The sequence below is a fragment of the Nipponia nippon genome, unplaced genomic scaffold, assembly GCF_047370975.1.
Source record: "Nipponia nippon isolate SJK-2023a ecotype South Korea unplaced genomic scaffold, ASM4737097v1 scaffold_15, whole genome shotgun sequence".
NCBI classification, from domain to species: domain Eukaryota; kingdom Metazoa; phylum Chordata; class Aves; order Pelecaniformes; family Threskiornithidae; genus Nipponia; species Nipponia nippon.
The window spans coordinates 10974551-10992920 of record NW_028262331.1 but is presented as its reverse complement, the minus strand read 5'-3'; the positions used below and the strand labels follow the sequence as shown (position 1 = coordinate 10992920).

General features: G+C 43.3%; 1 protein-coding gene across 7 annotated transcripts in view; it reads right to left on the bottom strand.

Moving 5' to 3' along the window:
- Positions 1-848: 848 nt before the first annotated feature.
- Positions 849-18370, bottom strand: part of SGSM2 (small G protein signaling modulator 2) — a 62552-nt gene continuing 45030 nt past the window's right edge. For 4 of the 7 annotated variants that reach the window (XM_087751705.1, XM_087751706.1, XM_087751708.1 and 1 more), the window contains 12 exons: positions 15234-15384; positions 14624-14688; positions 14024-14169; positions 13444-13572; positions 9349-9531; positions 7952-8356; positions 7146-7270; positions 5782-5864; positions 5355-5464; positions 3905-4001; positions 2481-2648; positions 849-1071 (listed from right to left, as the gene is read on the bottom strand). In XM_087751705.1, the coding sequence (XP_087607831.1) occupies positions 983-1071; positions 2481-2648; positions 3905-4001; positions 5355-5464; positions 5782-5864; positions 7146-7270; positions 7952-8356; positions 9349-9531; positions 13444-13572; positions 14024-14169; positions 14624-14688; positions 15234-15384 (1751 nt within the window). In that variant the 3' untranslated portion in view covers positions 849-982. Of the gene's footprint in view, positions 1072-1426; positions 2323-2480; positions 2649-3904; positions 4002-5354; positions 5465-5781; positions 5865-7145; positions 7271-7951; positions 8357-9348; positions 9532-13443; positions 13573-14023; positions 14170-14623; positions 14689-15233; positions 15385-18370 lie in introns of all 7 variants that reach the window. The other 3 variants (XR_015703445.1, XR_015703446.1, XM_087751707.1) reach the window with 3 other exon arrangements.

Genomic DNA, 18370 nt, shown 5'->3' with positions numbered 1-18370 from the left:
GATGCCAAGGGAAGTCCTCCCAGAAAGCTCTGCAGAGCGGGGAAGAGGCGGCTAGTAGCGTGCAGCGAGTAATCTGCAGGAGGCGAGGCTCTGCTGTGTCTGCTCTGCAACGTAGGAGCTGAACCGCATGGCGCTCTGCGCAGACGCAAGGAGCGTGGGAGCTGCTAACACGAGCAGGGAACCTGTGTCTGTGTGCTGAACTTGCGTTAACCTGAACTAGGTCGGGCAGATCTTGTCATCTGGGAATACTTGCAGAGTAAGTTTGCAAAGTAAAATGAAGGCATGTCTGTAGCACGCGTAGGCCACGAAGACTCCATAGCGTGAGCCAGTCAGCAAAGGCTACCTGACGGTTTTAGCTAACGTTTCCAGATCTTCACTGCTCATATTAACCGCGTTATTTAGTTTAAGGCCATTCTCCCAGCTGGTAACCTTATTTACTTTACTTGCTGCTAAATACTCTGCTAAATACAAATCCAAACGTTTTAGCAACAGGAGCTCATAGGCATTCTCTCCCGTGTTCAAGGAACGAGTCCACGAACGCGCTCCTCCGAGGACCCAGTTCAATGCTTGCAACACTTGAGTGAGTGTTGGATCCGGCCTCACCTCCGTGGAAGGTTCTGGCAGAGCACGCAACGTGCATCCAGGCTTTAAAGGTGCAGTAAGTCAAAATATAAATGTTCTAGTATGTCAAATCCCCCTGTTTAATATCTCAAATATGTAGATAGACGGTCTTCTAGAGAGGGAAATAAGAGAATGCAAAAAGATTTTGTCTAGAAATACAAAGTGAGTGTAACAAGGACTATCAAACACAAACCTTATCTGGTGAAGGAAAAGTTCTGTTTTCAAAAGTCTGTTACAAATCTCTTAGATATTTATTACATTACATGGAAGATGCAATTAAAACACCATTTTGAAGTTACAGTGCAAGAAATCCTCCGTCCGATAGCTCACAACAAGGCCCACAATGACAGTCTGCTCGTTATCACTTATTTTCAATCAGTGTCTGCACTTTGTAGACAAGGTCTCTTGCTATCCTCAGAATTTCCTCGGCATTATGATGCTCTGCCATTTCTAAAAGACACAGACAAACATTCTTAACTGTCAGCGGCAGGGACTGTTCTACCCTAGCATCGATATTAATGTAGCATTAGCATTAATTAATTAGTGTAACATGAGCAGCGATCCAAAAGCATTGCAGGAGGTTAGGTTTGTAGAACTAAAGACAGAGTAAGTGGATGAATCCCTTAGTGCTGTAGGTCCTAGCATCAAGATCTAATCCTTCTGGTGTCAGTTCTCTTGTTGCAGAAATCCCAGTGCCCTGTGACCCCAGGCCAGGAACGGGAGGTCTGTACCCCCACCGTGCCTGTCAACAGCCCTCCTGGCATCTCAAAAATGTAAAGCTGAACTCAACTCGATCAAAAGATACCTCTCCAGGCAGGGACTATTGCTGGAGCGTCTGGGACACAAGCGATAACTGCAGTTAAGAAGGGCTTCATGTACGTGGAGCGACGTGCCCGCGCAGTTCCACATGCAGACGTCCGCACCCTGCAGCTTGAAGCAAGATCAGAAGGTGGCTCTCGACAGACCCGAATCCTCGGGGCCACAATAAACGTTTCATTCAGCTTAGGCAAGTGCTGGGTTTTTTTGTTTGTTTGTTTGTTTTGTTTTGGTGGGGTTTTTCTGAGGGAAGCATTAATGTACAGCTTTGGAATGAGAGTGGCTGAGGCAAAAACAAAACCAAATTTGGGGCTTCTGCAACAGATGGCTGAAAGCCACAGCATTGATAATTTAGTAAATTACTGTGATTACACAAAATTGTTTCCAAACCTTTTAAAATATCCTAACAGGGAGCACTCGTTTAGGACTAACTTGCATTCTGCAGCCAGGAGGAGACCTAGCTTGCTTTGGCCGAATACTTTTTGCTCCGGCAGGACGTGTTGGCTGGCACCTATGGACCACTACGGTAAGCAATCAACCACGAAAGCGGTTTGGGATGTTTTGCATGAACAGTTGCTTATGTGTTTCAGCCTCAGCAGGGTCAAGCCCTGTGAACAGAAATCACTCTGGCAATCTTAAAACCTGCAAGAGACTTTTGCAAAAAATTAAGCAACGTTTTAGCACCTCCCATTAAACCAAGGGCAAAGAGTCACTGTGGCAGATCTTTTTAACAGAAATTCTGAAGCTTGCTGTGTGGTCAGAATTACCACTGACACTGAAAAAGCTACCATCTTCTGTGGTCTACGTAGCAATTAAAACACTGTTGTTTGTGTGTGCCAGGTCAGATCTTCGGGAAGCATGTGAAAACCTGGGCTCTTCATTTACCTGAAGGGGTAAGAGATTCAGAGCTTAAAATGACCAGGGGCTCGTCATGACAGCAAGAACACTGCACAGCTGCAGACAGTCAGTCTGAGTAAGGGAGAAGGAGCAAAATCTCGTTACTGGCTTTTATCAAAATGGCTCTCTTAAAAAAAGTCTCTTACCATTAAAAAACTTGATGATATCAGTGAAGTCCATGTTGTTATCACGGATAATCTCTCGATAAACTTCCACAAGTGCTAAGGCAATGAAAAGGACAAAATGTTCTGAAGAGATGTGCTTTGCTGCCCAAATAACTTCCCACACTGTAAATACATCCTCGTACAACAATTCTGAATGGGAATAAACATTACAAGAGCATCTGATTATTCAAATTGACCATTTCCCCCTCTCTAACTAACTTCTTACAGGCCTTATGCAGACATGAATAGTTCTTGATAACTCCTCCTTTTCCTCTCCCCCAGCCAACTCCTGTCACTTGTGCAAGTATGGCAACAGAATTGGGTTTAAAGGAAAATCAAGAAAGACCGTAGGTGTGGTGGTGCAGACTCAAGCCCAGGAAGATGCCTACGCTGCAGTAACCAGGGGACAGCAGCACAGGTAGGCCCGTTTGTTCTAGGTGGGGCTACATGACAGGCTGCAAATCTGAATGCATATCCAGGGCCTCCTTCTTGGCTTTGCTGTGAGCCTATCGGAGCAAAAGCTCTGCTATTTTTAATCAGCAACAATTAATTGTATAGCGGATGCGGGTAAGCTAGGCCTACACGTGCCGCAGTTCACATGCGGCCCATGGAAGCTTTGTCTTCTTGAATCGTATAGGCTCATCTTCTGCCCAGTCCGACAGTGAGCTCCAGGGGACTGGGATGTGGGAGACAGGCAATGCTCTGTGAAGGAGTAGGCAGAGGATTTATTATTCAGTTAAGAGTCACAGTTCCTCCCCCCTCACTGTCAGGTGGTTGCTCATAATAAATAGCTGATGGATGCGCATCATCTCCCTCTATCACCTTCGTGCTTTAGGGTGTTTGAGAGTGATGTCTTCTTTTCATTCTTGCAGATCAATCTATAATTCAAAGGAGCTACTGACTTGCCTGACAGCAAGATGCGTCTCTCTTCAGCAACACTGCACCCAATGATTACAAGCAACTGCTTCTGTTAGAGCGGCTGTGGATGGGTGTGCTTGTGCAGGGATCCTGAGATCCTGGGGTGCTCCCACAGTATAATAAAGTACCTCATTCAGCAAAGCACAGCAGCTCCTGAGCTATTGCTGAGCTGCTCCTTGTTATCAAACGGATTAGAAAGGAGGTATCAAAGCTTACAAAGGAGTGCGATCAACTTGGGATCACCTCCTTGAGCAAACAGGCATTTGTCCTGAGCAGAAACTTGGCTCCAACCACATTACTGGGAATTTACAACGCTCCCTTCTACTTCATTCCAGTGCTAGTTCATCTCTCAAGAGTTGCATGAGCTTTCCTGGCTACAAACTCACTTGCAAGCCTAGCTGCTACTCACCATCCAGACATTTAGAGCAAAACACAGAGCTGTTCACAGTTTTGCACAACTCTAAACTATAGGCACAGAACATTATTACCTCTTTTAAAGTCAAGCAGGAACCAGCGATAGCAGAAGTAAAAGTGAGTGTAATCTCCATTCTGGTGCATCAATTCAAAAAGCTCCGAGTCTAGAATCTAAAATGCAAAACATCAGCCATCAGGATCTTGTCTGAAAGTAGCCAAGATCAAAGGTGTTGGAGGCTGGTGAAGACTGAAAGTAGCCAAGATCAAAGGTGTTGGAGGCTGGTTAAGACTCCCATGCTGCTCTTTATCACCCGATCCTGCAGTTAGTCAGCAGCAGCTGCTTGGCACAGATCTGTCTTTTTACTATGTTTGCAAAGTGCCTGTGATGTGGGTGCCCTGACACAGACCGATGAGGTGAAGAGTTACTGCTGTGCAGGTATGAGGTGACAGCAGTCAATCTGCACTGTGATTTTAAAGGTCCAAGCAGCAAGTTACAGATCCTGCTGATTTTCAACAAGTGGCATATTTTCATCTTCCCACCCCACTCTACTCTCAGATTGTAACATAGGAGCTGGGGTGCAAAGAGTGAAATCCATTTACCTGGAGAAAAGAAGAAAGAGAGGCTTTTTCGTCACAAGGTTGTAATTCTGCTGAGCAGTGGCACAGTTCCACACTGCAACATCTAAGCTCTCTGGAACTGAACAACTACTTGCCAAATGTCTGATAGATGTCTTAAATGAGTAAGTACATCTATAGTCATTCCTCACAGATGTCATCCTGCGGGCTGCTGGATAAGCAGGGTGGCATCCTCTGGCAGTCTCACTACTCAACAGAAACGCTGCAGCCACGTGTTCGCGTGCTACCTGCATTTGCTGTGCTGGCCATCTCTGTTGATTGACCTCTGTTTTCATTACTTTTTAATATGCCACCTATCAAACCAAATAATGGCTTATCCTGATGTTCTCTCTCTTCTTTATGCTAATCTTGCTCAGGTGCCTGGTGTTTTCTGGAGTGGAATGTCCAGGCCTTAAATCCATCCCAAAAACCCCTGTTCAGCAAGCACCCTGTGTGAATACAAATATAACTATGGTCTATTTAAACCTGTAAGAAATTAAGTTTGTGCCACAAATATCAGCGTTTTCTCTTCCAAAAAGCAGTGAAGACTGGATCTTACTGTTATTTTTCATTGACTTCACTTGGAGCTGGACTGAGCCATAAATGGGAGTCATTACACTGTGTGGCTGGTGCACTGGCAGCAGAAGTTTGGGGGGTTTGTTTTGTTTGTCAAGACGAATTGACCTGCTCTAACACACGCTCTTCATTGTGACAGCAAACGCTGTCCCCTGAGAGGCAGGGAATCAGTTTGGGGCTGCACAAAACAATTCTTATCCTCCCCAGCTCGGAAGTACCAGATGACCAGGAACCCCAGTCACGAGAGTTCCTGCCCTTCACCGTGGCATCAAGCTAGTTCTGAGCCTCTGCCACAACCTCATCTTCTTTCAAATAAGATTCAAAAAGACTCACTTGGATTAGGGACCGCATGTTGGCAAAGTGTGTGTCCATAGCACCTCCATTGGGGAAGTTCTGGCTCATCCTCTTCATCAGGTGGCTGAAGCAGCTGTAAGCCAGTTGATCTGCAGAGACAATGCAGAACGCTCAAAAGAACCCAGCTTGCAGTTGAGTTTTCAGCTTCAGCAACTGCAGAAACACAGCTGCTTTGAAAATTTAGTAAAATTTAATCTGGAAGTCAGCAAGCAAACAGGGAATCCCCGAGATACTAATGTTAGCCATTTCAACAACAGCCACATGTAGAGAAAATACGAATCAAGAGCTGCAGGTTTGATTTTCCGGTGGGCTAGCCCTGGTTAATGCATACAACTTCTGAAACAGCATTTCTAAAGAAAGACCTCCCTAAAGATACCAACGTGTTCCAAAAGAAAACCCTTCCTACCATTGTCAAGTATAACCATCAAAGGAGCCAGAAGGTCACACATGCCTTGAACATAACCAACTTCTAGGTGCTCCCAAACATAACTGCAGAAAGAAGAAAACACGAGAGAATAGAGATTAAAAATCCTCTTCCTGCATGGTGGCCTCAAAAATTTGTCTTATGCCTAAAATACAACGCCTTTTGGAAGCTTTTAAGTGTCTTGTTCTAGAGTGCTGTAAAAGATAAAGCTAGAAGTCCAGAGAACTACTACAACAATTGAAATCTTCCAACACGCTGGCATAAAATGGTGAGTATTTCTGCTGGTTTTTTTCAGGAGAATTCCTCAAGGCTTTATAAGCAATCCATGGTGAGGACAGAGCAGCATGGGAGACAGGAATGTCTCTTGCGATATGACTCTTGCTGTAGGTTCTTAACGTGTTGTGAAAGGGTAAAAAGAATACGATCAATTGTCTACTTACAGGATGAATTAAATAATACCGAACTTTTCTCTTCCTGTTGCTCAAAAGCTAAAAATTGTATTGAAGTCTAATTTGATTATGCAAGATCAAACCATAAGCAGCTGTTGAATGTGTGCGTCTCAGAACTTTTTGACACTTCACATTCCAGAGTATTTCACAGCCCTGTATCGTTTTCTGCTTGGATAGAGAGGACCATGCCTGACACACACAGCTTGCATATCAATAGTTTGTGAAAAAACAGCTAACAAAAGCACAACAGTCTATGGAAAAGAAACCCGTATTTTTAAAAGGTACCTGTTTTTTGGGGGGGCTTTTGTTTTCCTTTTTCCCCTAGGTGGAATCTTGGTATCTTTTCCGAGTGTTAAAGTCTATGACACTTTCTGCTTTCAGTGTGTTTAGCTGAATAGCCTTCATGGCAATTTGCATTCCTAAAAGTGAAAACTGGCTTCCTGTTGATTCCAGCTGGTCTCAGTGGTCAAAGATGCTGTTTTGATTTTTTTTTTTTAATTTGAAGATGCAGTCTTTCTGTCTACTTAGTAGATGTCCCTCAACACTCTATCTGGGCACCTCACAATTACTGTCATCTTTATAGCACGCCATTAGAGCATGGATGTGTTATCCTCGTAAGCAGGAAACCCAAGCTAAGAGTACATTTAGAGGATAGTCCAAGGTGACTGACAGGGTCTGTCTCTTGGGTTAGAAAGAGAATAATCCTCAAGCCTGCGTTCCAAACTTGGACCACCTATCATACCCACGCTCTCTAACCTACCATCCTACCTGTTCCTCCTTCTTGCAAGCTTTAAGTTCATTAGTGACAATTTTAATCAGACTATTATTTTCATATTATTGTAGTTTATGAATTATGACAGAAATGTGAAAAGTAGTTCAGTTTACAAGCTGTATTACCTGCACATGACATTTCGGAGTTTCTCCAGGTTATCAGCAGTAAAATACCAGTAATTCCGATCACATCTCTGGACATCTTTATCAATTCTGTGCAAATTTAAGGCAACAGTGTCCAATAACTCTATCTAGAAGAGAAAAGTTTTAGTTAGATCTGCTAAGTTTAGAGCATTCCCAGGACTTGGTGCAGATTCACTCTGAGAATCAACAAAGCAGAAATAGCACAATTATACTTCAGGCATATGAGAGCATCGAAATACTCGATCACTGTCAAAAATCTCAGGTAAAATGCATACACCTTCCCTGGCAAATGTTCTAATCCTGTCCTATTTTCCTGTTATTTCTAGTTGAACAACTTCAGCAGAGAGAGAGGCAAAAACTGAACTGCTAATCTGTTGACAGCAACACTAATAGAGATGGCGGAGTCTTGAATCCAGATTTAGGTTGTGGTTAATTTGATTAAATGTGGCTTTTAGCTTGAATTAAACGGCACTGAAATCTTACAAGTGGTGTGTCGTCCACCCCCACACACCTCTCCCCAGCCCCTGGAAATTTTTAGCTGCTAGAATTGTACCACATTCTTTTCCTTGCCCTCCCACTCAAAAAAAGACAAACATTTTTCTTGCTGGCTTATTTCAAATCTAGCTCAAAAGCCACATGAAAAGATTTGGATGCAAAAATCCTCAGTTATCATCCCACCACCTGTAGTTTGGGATTGTCTCTCATTAAATCCTATCTGAAAAAGTACAAGTCTTTGCTAGAAAAGCAATGCTGTGCAGAGAGATGCTGATACTTCTGTTGTGACCTACTGTGTAGGATGCAGCGCAGACAGAAGCAACATCCATTAAATAATCCACCTGGGAACACAGCTGCTCTTCTGATACAGAATCCTGAGACTGCAGTACAACTGACTTGGCTTTCTGCATACGTGGTATGTCTGGATCAGTCCTTTCCAAGTCAGTGCTAGCTTCTTCTTCAGCCCCATCTTCAAAGGAGACGCTCTGTCCATCGTCGATACTGGACAGGATGCCTGAGGCCACAGAGTAGTTCCTCGAGGATGGCAGCCCGGAGTCAGGGGAGTCAAACTCCACCGACTGTTGCTCTACGGCAGCTGCTGCTGCTGGCGTGTCGGCAGACACCATGGTGAAAGTGGGGTCATCCTGACCTTTTGAGTCCCGCTCCGCTGAGTCCGTTTCATCCACAGATATAAAGACCTGGGGGTGGGCAGTGGAGAGAAGATTCGGACAAAGCAGGGGAGAATAGAGAAGCAAGAAACCTTAACGTAGCAAACAAACCTCCAGCCACGAGAGAGAAATGACTACAGTACTTCAGTGAACAAGATCACTGATTAATAGAGCTTCCCTCCATGCAAAGAGTTGAGAGCTCCTCACTCAGTCTTTATACTGAGACTGTTAAGTCTAAAAATAATACCAATTTATGATCTCACATCCGTCTCCTATGATGGTGTCTCCACCTTTCAAAATCTTCAATTAGAAACACCTTGGAAAGCTGTGAAACTTCCCTACCTGCAACACCAACGCTAAAAACATCTGGTCATTGCAATATATCTCTGAAAAAGACCAACATACCTCAGGCCTCCAACAATCCAGTTCAGCTACTGCTGTTTGAAGTCAAGACTGGCCTTCAGATTCTTTTCACCATGCAACCACTTTACCCTCTTGCTAAAAAACTCTTTGCTGAACTATTTCAAGTTCTCTTCTCACTTGCCTTACTGAAATCAGTTAGCTAACTGAAGTCTGCATAAGTAACAGATGCCCAGAGACACTTCTGGCACACACATGCCAGCTCTCCTGTCCAACAATGTGAAAAGAAAGCCCTTTCTTGGTTATTCAAGTTACAGAGGGGTTAATTCAGCCTGTCTTTCTACTGTTTAGCATCTTACCTTAGACTGACAAAGGTCTAAAGCTATTCCTCTACTGAGAGAAGGATCTCCTACAGTAGGTGAACCTTAAAGCCCCTTGGGCAGGTCCTGCTTAAGAACAGGTATAGACTCCCCAAAATACAGACCTGCTCTTAGCTCTATTACGGAGGCATTACAGCTTCAAATTCTGTACAGGATTCAAGTAGCACCAGACTGATGGAGCTGTGCTAACCTAAGTCGCTGCTTCCTTGGGCTGTACCTCTGCAAACGCCAAGCCTCCCGCACTGCCTGCACCATATGGGTGAGTGGGAAGGGAGTACCTACATCGTTGCTGATGGTGGAGTCCCTGTGAATCAGTCGCTGGACATGGCTGTCAATGCTGCTGCCTGACGAAAACTTTGCCAGTGTGGCAGAATGCGATTCTTTCTCTCGCTGCTTTACAATGACCTCACAGGCTTTCCACTCGGCCATGACCTTCTGATAGCGGAGAGCAATGTCTTCATCCACCTGCAGACAAACAGACAGGTCCTGAAATGCTGGTCCTCCTTGAAAGATAGCATTAACAATGAGTGGAAGCCAGGAGGGAGAGGTCTAAAGCAAGTGCAGTGTCTCAGACCGAAAGCCTGAAGGATCCTGAAGCCCTCATGCTAGAGTCCACATCACTGTGACTGGAAAGTGCAATGACTAGAGCAGTAAGATGTTGCATATTTACTGCAGGGAATAAACTATCACTGTAGACACCAGAAAAGATTCATATAAGCATGAGTATACACTATCAACAGCGCTTCGACATTGTTCAGGAAAGAACAAAAGACGCTACTGGCTTTCATGCAAAACCTCGTGTAGAAGTTATGCAATCTGATGGAGCAATTGCTGCCTCTAACTGGATTATTCCTAATTTCATTACACCTCCTTCCCCACTCCTTCTCTATTCCAACTCTAACGTAGCCCTTGCAATGAATTCCAGGTCACAGGTTTATAGACGTCAGCCTGTACAGAGTTAGGTGCTGGAAGAGACTCCTGAGCAGTAGAAATCCCAGCTCTCACAGCCCAGGCTGCACTGCGCACGGCCAGATCCAACCACCCTAGTTCCCATAGTAATAACACAGATTTTTGCTACTGCTGGCTTCCTCTGTTGAAAGACAGACACAGAAACCCCCCTTGGTCTATTAAGGGACATGTAGTAATTTTACTACTCTGTCACTTGTCAAGAGCTGAAGAGAAACCGCAACTGTGAGTTGGCTTCAGGCTCTGGACTCTGCTGGCTGGAGTTGCTACCAGAGCGTTCATGCTAAGAGCTGCAGGCTATTTGTCACTTGAGGTAGCTGTCGAGTCATAAATCATAAAATACAACAGTTAGTGGAAGGCTGGAGGACAGCCATGTTTGGGAGTGCCCCAGATACTGATGGATGACTGCAAAAATATCATCAGAAGGCAAAGATGATAAATCACCCGCGATGACTTCAGTTAAGGACATGATAAGTTTCCTATACGTGCAAATGTTATGACTGTTTTCATGTCATTCATTTAATAGACTCTTACATTCAGTGGTAAGCATTAGACCCCAGCAGCACACTTCTTTGAGGAGTCGGTTATTACTGTTATTTACTACTGGTGCTGAGTAGCTCATTAGAATTCCAGATAAGGTTTGGAGCACCCCTGTGTTCGTACGGTACAAACTCAGGGAAAAAAATTTCCTATAGGAGCTTGCATTCTGCAGATCAGATCTTTTATACCTTGCAACATACCTTTATGAATTTACTGTAATTTCTATCGTACAAATGGACTCAAGTATTTATCTCTTCTTGCCAAATCTCTTATGTTCTAGCTGTATACGTGCGTGTGCCCTTTGAAGCTGGGGCTAGAATCCACGAGTTGTGGCTCCAGATCTCCCACTCTAAAAACTAAGTATCTGGGTCCTTTTCTCAGTTCCAGACATACCTTCTATTTCTACACATGGATCATAAATCTGATGGTTCGTTTGCCTGTGGAGAACAGAGACAGCAAAATGCAATCTATGCAAGAAACCTCCAATATCCTGTGTTTCTTGAAAATTTGAGTTTAAAAAAAAAAAATGGAGCACAAAAGGCAAATGTAATAAATTCACACTGCATCTGGAAGTGCTGCAATTTAGCCAGATCACCGCTGCTGCAGCTCTGAACCAAATTCATGGAAGTGTTTGGAAGGGCCCTCCCTTTTTCACCCAGGTTAAGGAACCAGTCCACGTGGTGCTCTAGGAGGACTTCTTCTTACAACTTGTGCTGTATGCAAAAAAGGGGTGATTGAACAAGTCCCCTTGGAGAACAGCCGTACTTTCCAGCAGGACTACAGCAATGCATCAGCCTGGCTGGATTCTGGATTTGCTTCTCTCCTGAGGCAGTTTGCCCAGCCTTCAGGAGATGAGGCAACCAGCAGGACTCCCTGCCCTTGGTAGTTTCTGAGGTGCTTCGTCTTCTTCTGATGCTGATGTCATGGGAGGGCAGGAATTTGCCTCAGCAGCGCTCAGCAGAACATTCTTGATGTACACACTATAGCAGGAAAATCTAAATATAAATACGTACAAAGATGACTGGTTTCAGGGTGAAGAATCTGGATTGTGACCCAGTTTGAACAGTTAAGGGGTATATTTCTCCATCCGTGTTCAGAACTGGTTCATAAAGATTAGTGTGAGGAAAAACAACTCAAATTGCTGTAGCAATCTTTAGTAAGAATGATGCTGCCTAGAAAGTGCCCACTGTTTGCAAAATAGCTAATTTTTCCACTGTAAGGCTCTAGGTCAGGCCGCCCTTCTGATCTGCAGGTGCTCACAGGGATATAAACTACCCCTTGGAATATAAAATAATTAGGAGTTAGCAAATGCCAAATGTTTTGATATATAAACCACCTCTTATCCATTTAATCCAGAACAGGATCAGCTACTGCATGAGTGCTACCTCCCTGGTAATAACACTGACAGAAAAGCAGATTAATGTGTTAATTATGTTCCAGGGCAAACCTCATTACTGTTCTAGACAGTTCAGCAAACATCTGCGTGATTCTTAATGTCAGTTAAAAGCAATGTTTTACCAACATACAAATGCAGACCTTACCCACAGGGCAGCGTCCTACTACAGTCCTATGGCTCTGTGAAAGAGGACATCCCTTTCCTCCGCAGTCAAGGACTAAGACTAGTGGCAGTGTCGGGGTTTGCCTGGCAGACTGGTGCTCCCACTACGTATGAGCCCAAGGACTGCAGGAGGCCTTTACGCTGGCGGTGGCACTACCCGATCTGCTCATCACGCTAGGCCTACGCGTAAGTTCTTGCTCTGCATGTGATCAGCTCTACAGCTGCATTACGGTACGACCCCGAGCCTATTGCACATCACCTGAGGGTAATACATTAGCTTTGCCTCAGTACTGCAATAAAAATGCCACACAGCATTTGTAACAGGAGCTAGAGTAAGGATCTGGGGTATTGCTATATTTTTCTCAGCACTCTGGCTTAGGACCACATCCAGTTTCTGTTCAATCAGCATAGCTGAGTGAAGGCATGACCGTCCGCCTTTTTGCCCGGCTCTATCTGTTTGTTACCAGCCTGGTTTATTATCAAGGCACTTGCCCAGAAATTACAACAAATGAAAGCACTCAGCAAAGTAAAGAGTTGGTATTGCTATAAACAGATTAGCAAAGGGAGATAATATAACTAAGAGATGGGCAAATTGTGGTTTCATTAATGGAAACGATATACTTAATGCCAAGTTTCAGACTGCGAAATAAGGCTGTGACATAACCTAGGCAATTATTCACTGATCAATGTTAGCAGCAGCATGGGAGATATTAAGAGGAATAATGTCTCATCTGAAATTGCACCTTGTGTTTTACAGAGGCACGTCTTATTTAAGTCTAGCAAAAGCATAATGAACGTACAAATCAAACCTTCCTCTGCGTATTTTTAGCCTCTAGAAAGTAACTGCAGGTGCACTTCAGAAGGTACATCTGGGCTGTTCGCAGCTCCAACAGGATTCCACACATGCAGTTGCAGGATCATGTAGGTAAAGTAGTTATTTCGAAGAGCATTTTGAAGTGTAACTCGGCCAACACACCATATAAAAGAGGGATGACTCAAATTACTATCCAAATATCAATATCTCCCCGTTTTATAAGTGACAAATTTGTGAAAACAAGATTTCCTTGGGGCAAGTGCATGTCACAGGCAGAGGCTGAGTGCAGGTTTCCTGACTTCAATAAAGAACTCCCTTTTAGTGATTTGCAGACATGATAACGTGGTATCATAATCCCTCTACTAACATGTGTCACTCATGTTTTCAGTAGCGTTTTTCCCTTAGGAATATTAAACAACAATAAAGACTAACAATTGCTATTCAGAAAACAAAATCTATTCTGCAAACGTAATTCGAATCCCCGGAAAGCTGTGCTTACCTGGTCCATTTCCTTTTTGGCCATGCCGAATTTATAGTGACCTAACAAGAATGGCCATACTTCCTTTCGAATCTCATGCTGTACCCCACCGTAGTAAACTCTTCTTAGTAATTCCAGTTCCTTGTAATTCTACAGCAGTCAGGAGAAAGAGGTATTGAAGGCAATACATCTTTATTTTCCTCAGGCATGCTCGTATATACTTAATACCAAGTACAAAGACAGTGAAATGCATACACAGCACTAAATACATTTTGCAACTTGATGCAAGCCTTTAGGGCCCTAGCTCAAATCCAGTCTAAGTTGTCATGCCTTCCATGAAAATAATCTTAACTTTTAAGAAACTAGGAGTCATGAGATCAGTTGCTTTGATGTTAATTGATATCTTTGCCATCATCAGGATGCAAAGGATAAAACAGATTTTAACAATTAACTCACTCTCACTACAAAGAGAAGTGATCCTGTGAAGACTAGAAAACACCTTTAATACTTCCTGGGGTCAGTTCTAAGGGATACTGTGCTCAATGCAGGAGTGTATGGGAGCTAGTTTAATTAAGGATCATAAAGGTATTCTGTTACTTACCTTCTTGTCCTTCTGATACTTGCTCCAAACCTCTTTAGTCAGGCCTCCTGCAGCACTGGATGGTTTGTCAGGTGGGATAATGGTGTGGTTCACGAGGGCAGACAGATGCGTTCGCACTGTTGACAAATGGCGGCAGTAGGCAAGCCCTGTGGTTGGGGCAGGAGGTAAACGTTTATAAATCAGCAATCTCTGCAATATCAGCAGCCCCTTCTTGAAGATGAAGCTGTGACATTTTAAACCTGCCACTAATAATCCTATATGAACTAAACTTGCATTGTACTGTATAAGAATGAAGAATTACAACAGAGCCAAAGATTAAATAAATCTTAGACTAGTAAAATCCAAGTAGAGTACTACACTGCAGTGTAAAACTACGTTCTGTCTTCACTAAGCATCGGTTTGCCCATTGCTATATGCAAAACCCACAACTAATAGAATTATGAAGGTATGATACTTGAGTCGTGTCCACCATACTGCCCTGAGGCGATCTGACTCACAACAATAAATTTGGGTTTGGACTGCTTTCTAAAACAAACATCACGTGTTTTTTAGATAAGTGTATGGATACCACAAGGGATGGATATAAGAAGCTTCACTTACATCCATAAAAGGCTCTGGAAACTATTTGCCTCTTCATGCTTTCACACAACATCTTTAATGGAGTTCTGTGGAGACACATTAACAGGAACATGACAGGTCACGAGGACAGAGATCATCATGAATTTTATGCTGATCCCTATAACCTACAGATAGCAATTCTTTCTCTGCACCAAGATTTATTTAGCTAAAGGACAACAATAATGGCAAGCTACACTTTTTAAAGCATTTTCCCCACCAGCATTTTGGCCCCAAACTGATTCATCTGGCACACTTAGCTACAACTGCTACAGGTGCGTTGTAAAGGTCCTTGTCAAATTAGATGAATTGCTGCCCTTCATTGTAATTGTAAATGACTTGTTAAAGAAAACACTTCCAGAGCTAAATTATATTAAACTAAAGAACTAGATGCAATTTTTCTCTCAAAATGTGACTTGAGAGCAGTTTAATAGGTTAGTTTTAATAAACTAAATTTCTTGCTGTGTAACTCCATCTTTTTTATGTTAGAAACCTCTTGAAAATTGTTATTCTGTCTCTGGTGCTGCAACCAGTAAAACCGTCCTGCTTTTAAACTGTGGCACGCACAGGTAAGCTCTCTGCACAACTTGCTTACCTATCATGGATGCAGTTGCAACAGCTGGGTATATCGTAGGGAGAGCTGCCCGTTGAACAGGAGACACATGAGGAGCCTTGGCTGCAGTGCTCCAGCTGCCACGAAAGCAGGTTTGCCCCAAAGCCTTGCATCTCTATCATTTCGCTGGTGTCTAGGGAAAAAAGCAAACAAAACAGCAGGCCATCAACCTTTTTTCTTCTTTCCCCCTCTTCCTTCTGTGCATCCTGATGGCTTCATGCTTTACTCCTCAGCAGGCTCTGAACCTTGATTGCATAAAGGGGAGAGCACCATCCTAGTGTCCTCAGAAATACTGCTCTCAGCACGTCTGAACCAGCTGCATGCTGTGCATGGTCACTTCCCATGAAGTCAAATCCCTTCACCGTTTTCCCCTTTCTTGCCCATGCACATTGCAGTTTGTGTTTCAAGAGAACAGAGAAAAGGGTGCTGCAGTAATAACTGAAACTGGTTCTTGTGTAATACTATGGTGATGTTATTTGCGGCCAGAAGAGATCACCTAACCTGACCTTCTGTTTAATTCGGGTCTCAGAATTTCATTCTGCAGTTCCTGGAATCAGCCATGTAACTGCTCGTCCAGCTAGGGTGAAAGTTTGAGCGTAAAAGAAATTAAGACAAACTGATTCAGCTATTTTCAGAAGATGCTTCTTTCCCCCTCAGAACCAGATCCTAAAATATTTAGTGCAGGATAGTTCAAGTCCTACTAATGTCAATGCTATGTTTATAGAAGTAGGATACTCTGCAGGAAAATGTGATCCAATGGTACAGTGCAGCTCCTGGAGTTATCCCTGCTCCACCAAATCTATTTGCCTTTTTAACCAGCTTCAGGAAGGCAACCCCAAAAAATCACCAGTTGCCTTCAGAAAGCTTGGCTTCAGCTCTTCAACTTTCCCAGCTGGCATTTGAGCTCGTGGGTTTTTTGTTTTATAATAAATAACTGGCCTTTCAGCTCACCCATGATTAAAATTAAGGCAAATGCCATAATACTGTAGGTCACTAAATTAACATTTGTAAGCAAAATCCAGTCCCCTGGGCCGTGCTTTTAAAACATACATTTGTTGGGCGGTGGTAGGGGCAATTCCAAACCATCTCATGCATTTTAAATCAAGGTAGCGTAAAGCATTTTAGTAGTGCCTATTAGAAAGTGGGCAGAGGTGAGGAAGGAGTGGAGTAAAAACATTTGTTAACAGAAAAAGCACAGGCTCATGCGGAAGCAGTCACGTGTATTTCATTTCACAAAACAAAGTGTGATGCAAAAATGCTCTTCACCTTAATTCTTCAGGAAGGAGCTGAATGACCCAGTATTTATCGCAGCTTCTTATTGGGTTCAAATAAAAACCATTGGACAAACATTTTTAGATCATTATTTTTTGCCTCCCCTCTACAGACAAGAAAAGTGGGTTTTTCAGTTTTAATTTTTTATCTTATGTTTTAGAGAAACAAGGCAAGAACCCCACAGAACCTAAAGATTCAGATGAAAGGTACCTGAATTAGTGAAGAATTAGAGTGAACAGCATCTTTTATTTAATTGTAGTGGTGTTATCTGTAACTTCAGCTACATGCAAAAGTCGAGCATGTTGCAAAATGTAAAAGCAAATGGCTAGCAAACCTGCTACAACAGTGTTGTCATTATTTAAAAGGGATGCTGCTGGAGAGACAACAGCCAGTCCAATCTAGTTCAGCAAGAATCACTACTCAAACAGCAGGCGGATTCCTAACTCTACCATCACCTTCAAGATTAAATAAGCAAAATCAGGTATCTGACAGCCGTTCTAGTGGGATAACGTAAAGTTGCCATCATCTGACTAAGGACTACATTGTGTTTCTTATGCTTTAGATCACAGCGTTAGCCCCTCAATATGTGTATGTGGCAGTGTTAGTTGTCACCCATATCCAGACACGATCAGTTAAGACACACAGAAACTTCCTGAAACAGTGTCTTTTTTCAAGGGGAATGCTGCGTTTTTGGAGTTTCTTTCCATCCATACCTTCCAAGAACTCTTTATTAACTTGGGCTGGGCTTTATCAGTTTCTAGGGGCTACTACCTTGGGATAAGTGTGTGGGCAGCCTACAAGAAATGAGGAGGATCTCCTTGCACACATGCTGATATCTATCTAAACAGAACTTAAGCACTACACAGAGAGGCAGGGCAATTACTATCTCCTACAGTCAGTCCCACCAGACCAGGGCTAACATCCATTTGGAATCAAAATCACTGCTCCGCTATTTAAAGGTCTTTAAAAGGACATCTAAATGACTTTTTAAGTGTCTTATTTGGAGTCAGGATACATTGTGTTTTTCTTAGGAAATAGAAATACCAGAAAAAGCATGTTCATGCTAATGTAATGAATGAAAAACAGACAAGAGCCAAACTTGCAAGCAGTTGCTCTCCTTCCTACTTCCTCTGCAGATGGCAAACTTTGACAGCTACTTTACAGCCTGATAATAGAGAAGATTCTGTTCTTGCTGATACACTCTGGTTATTAGGAAGAGGCGGAGGCTGTTGTTTTGATTATAACAGGAGCATGCCAGGTTTGGCACATGCACTCAAGAGGTATCAAGGCCAAAAGTCTGGCGGTATCGAAGCTGTGCAGTAACTGCTAAGCCTAGAGGGGGGAGAGATTTCACATGAACTGGTGGAGAGGCCTCGACAACACCTGCCTGTCTTCTGAACAACTGCAAGCCTTAGAATCCAAGCTGTGCAGGAGGGGTTTGGCCTGGGGAATGGATTATTTTGTACACCGTTCAGCTTCCTCCTTTGAGAAAAAGCAAGGACTTCTCAGTCTCCAGGACTACACTACGAGATCCTGAATGCTTGCTAATACATACACTTCTTGAGAATACCAACTTAATACATCTGTTATGAATTGCTTTAGGAAGAGAATTAGATGACAAATTTTTGGAGGGTGGGGAGTCTTGCAGCCGATCATCTGAAACCCACCTAGCCTATGAATGCAAAAGTGGAACGAAAGCACCCAACCACAGAAAGGTATTGCATCCGCATACAATCTTCTCTGCACACTTCTGCGACCTTACAGAGGTATCCACAGCGTGGCAGCATGCATACTTGCATCATCCCTGGGCTGAAACCGTAACTCACTACACTTCTGCCCTATTCTGT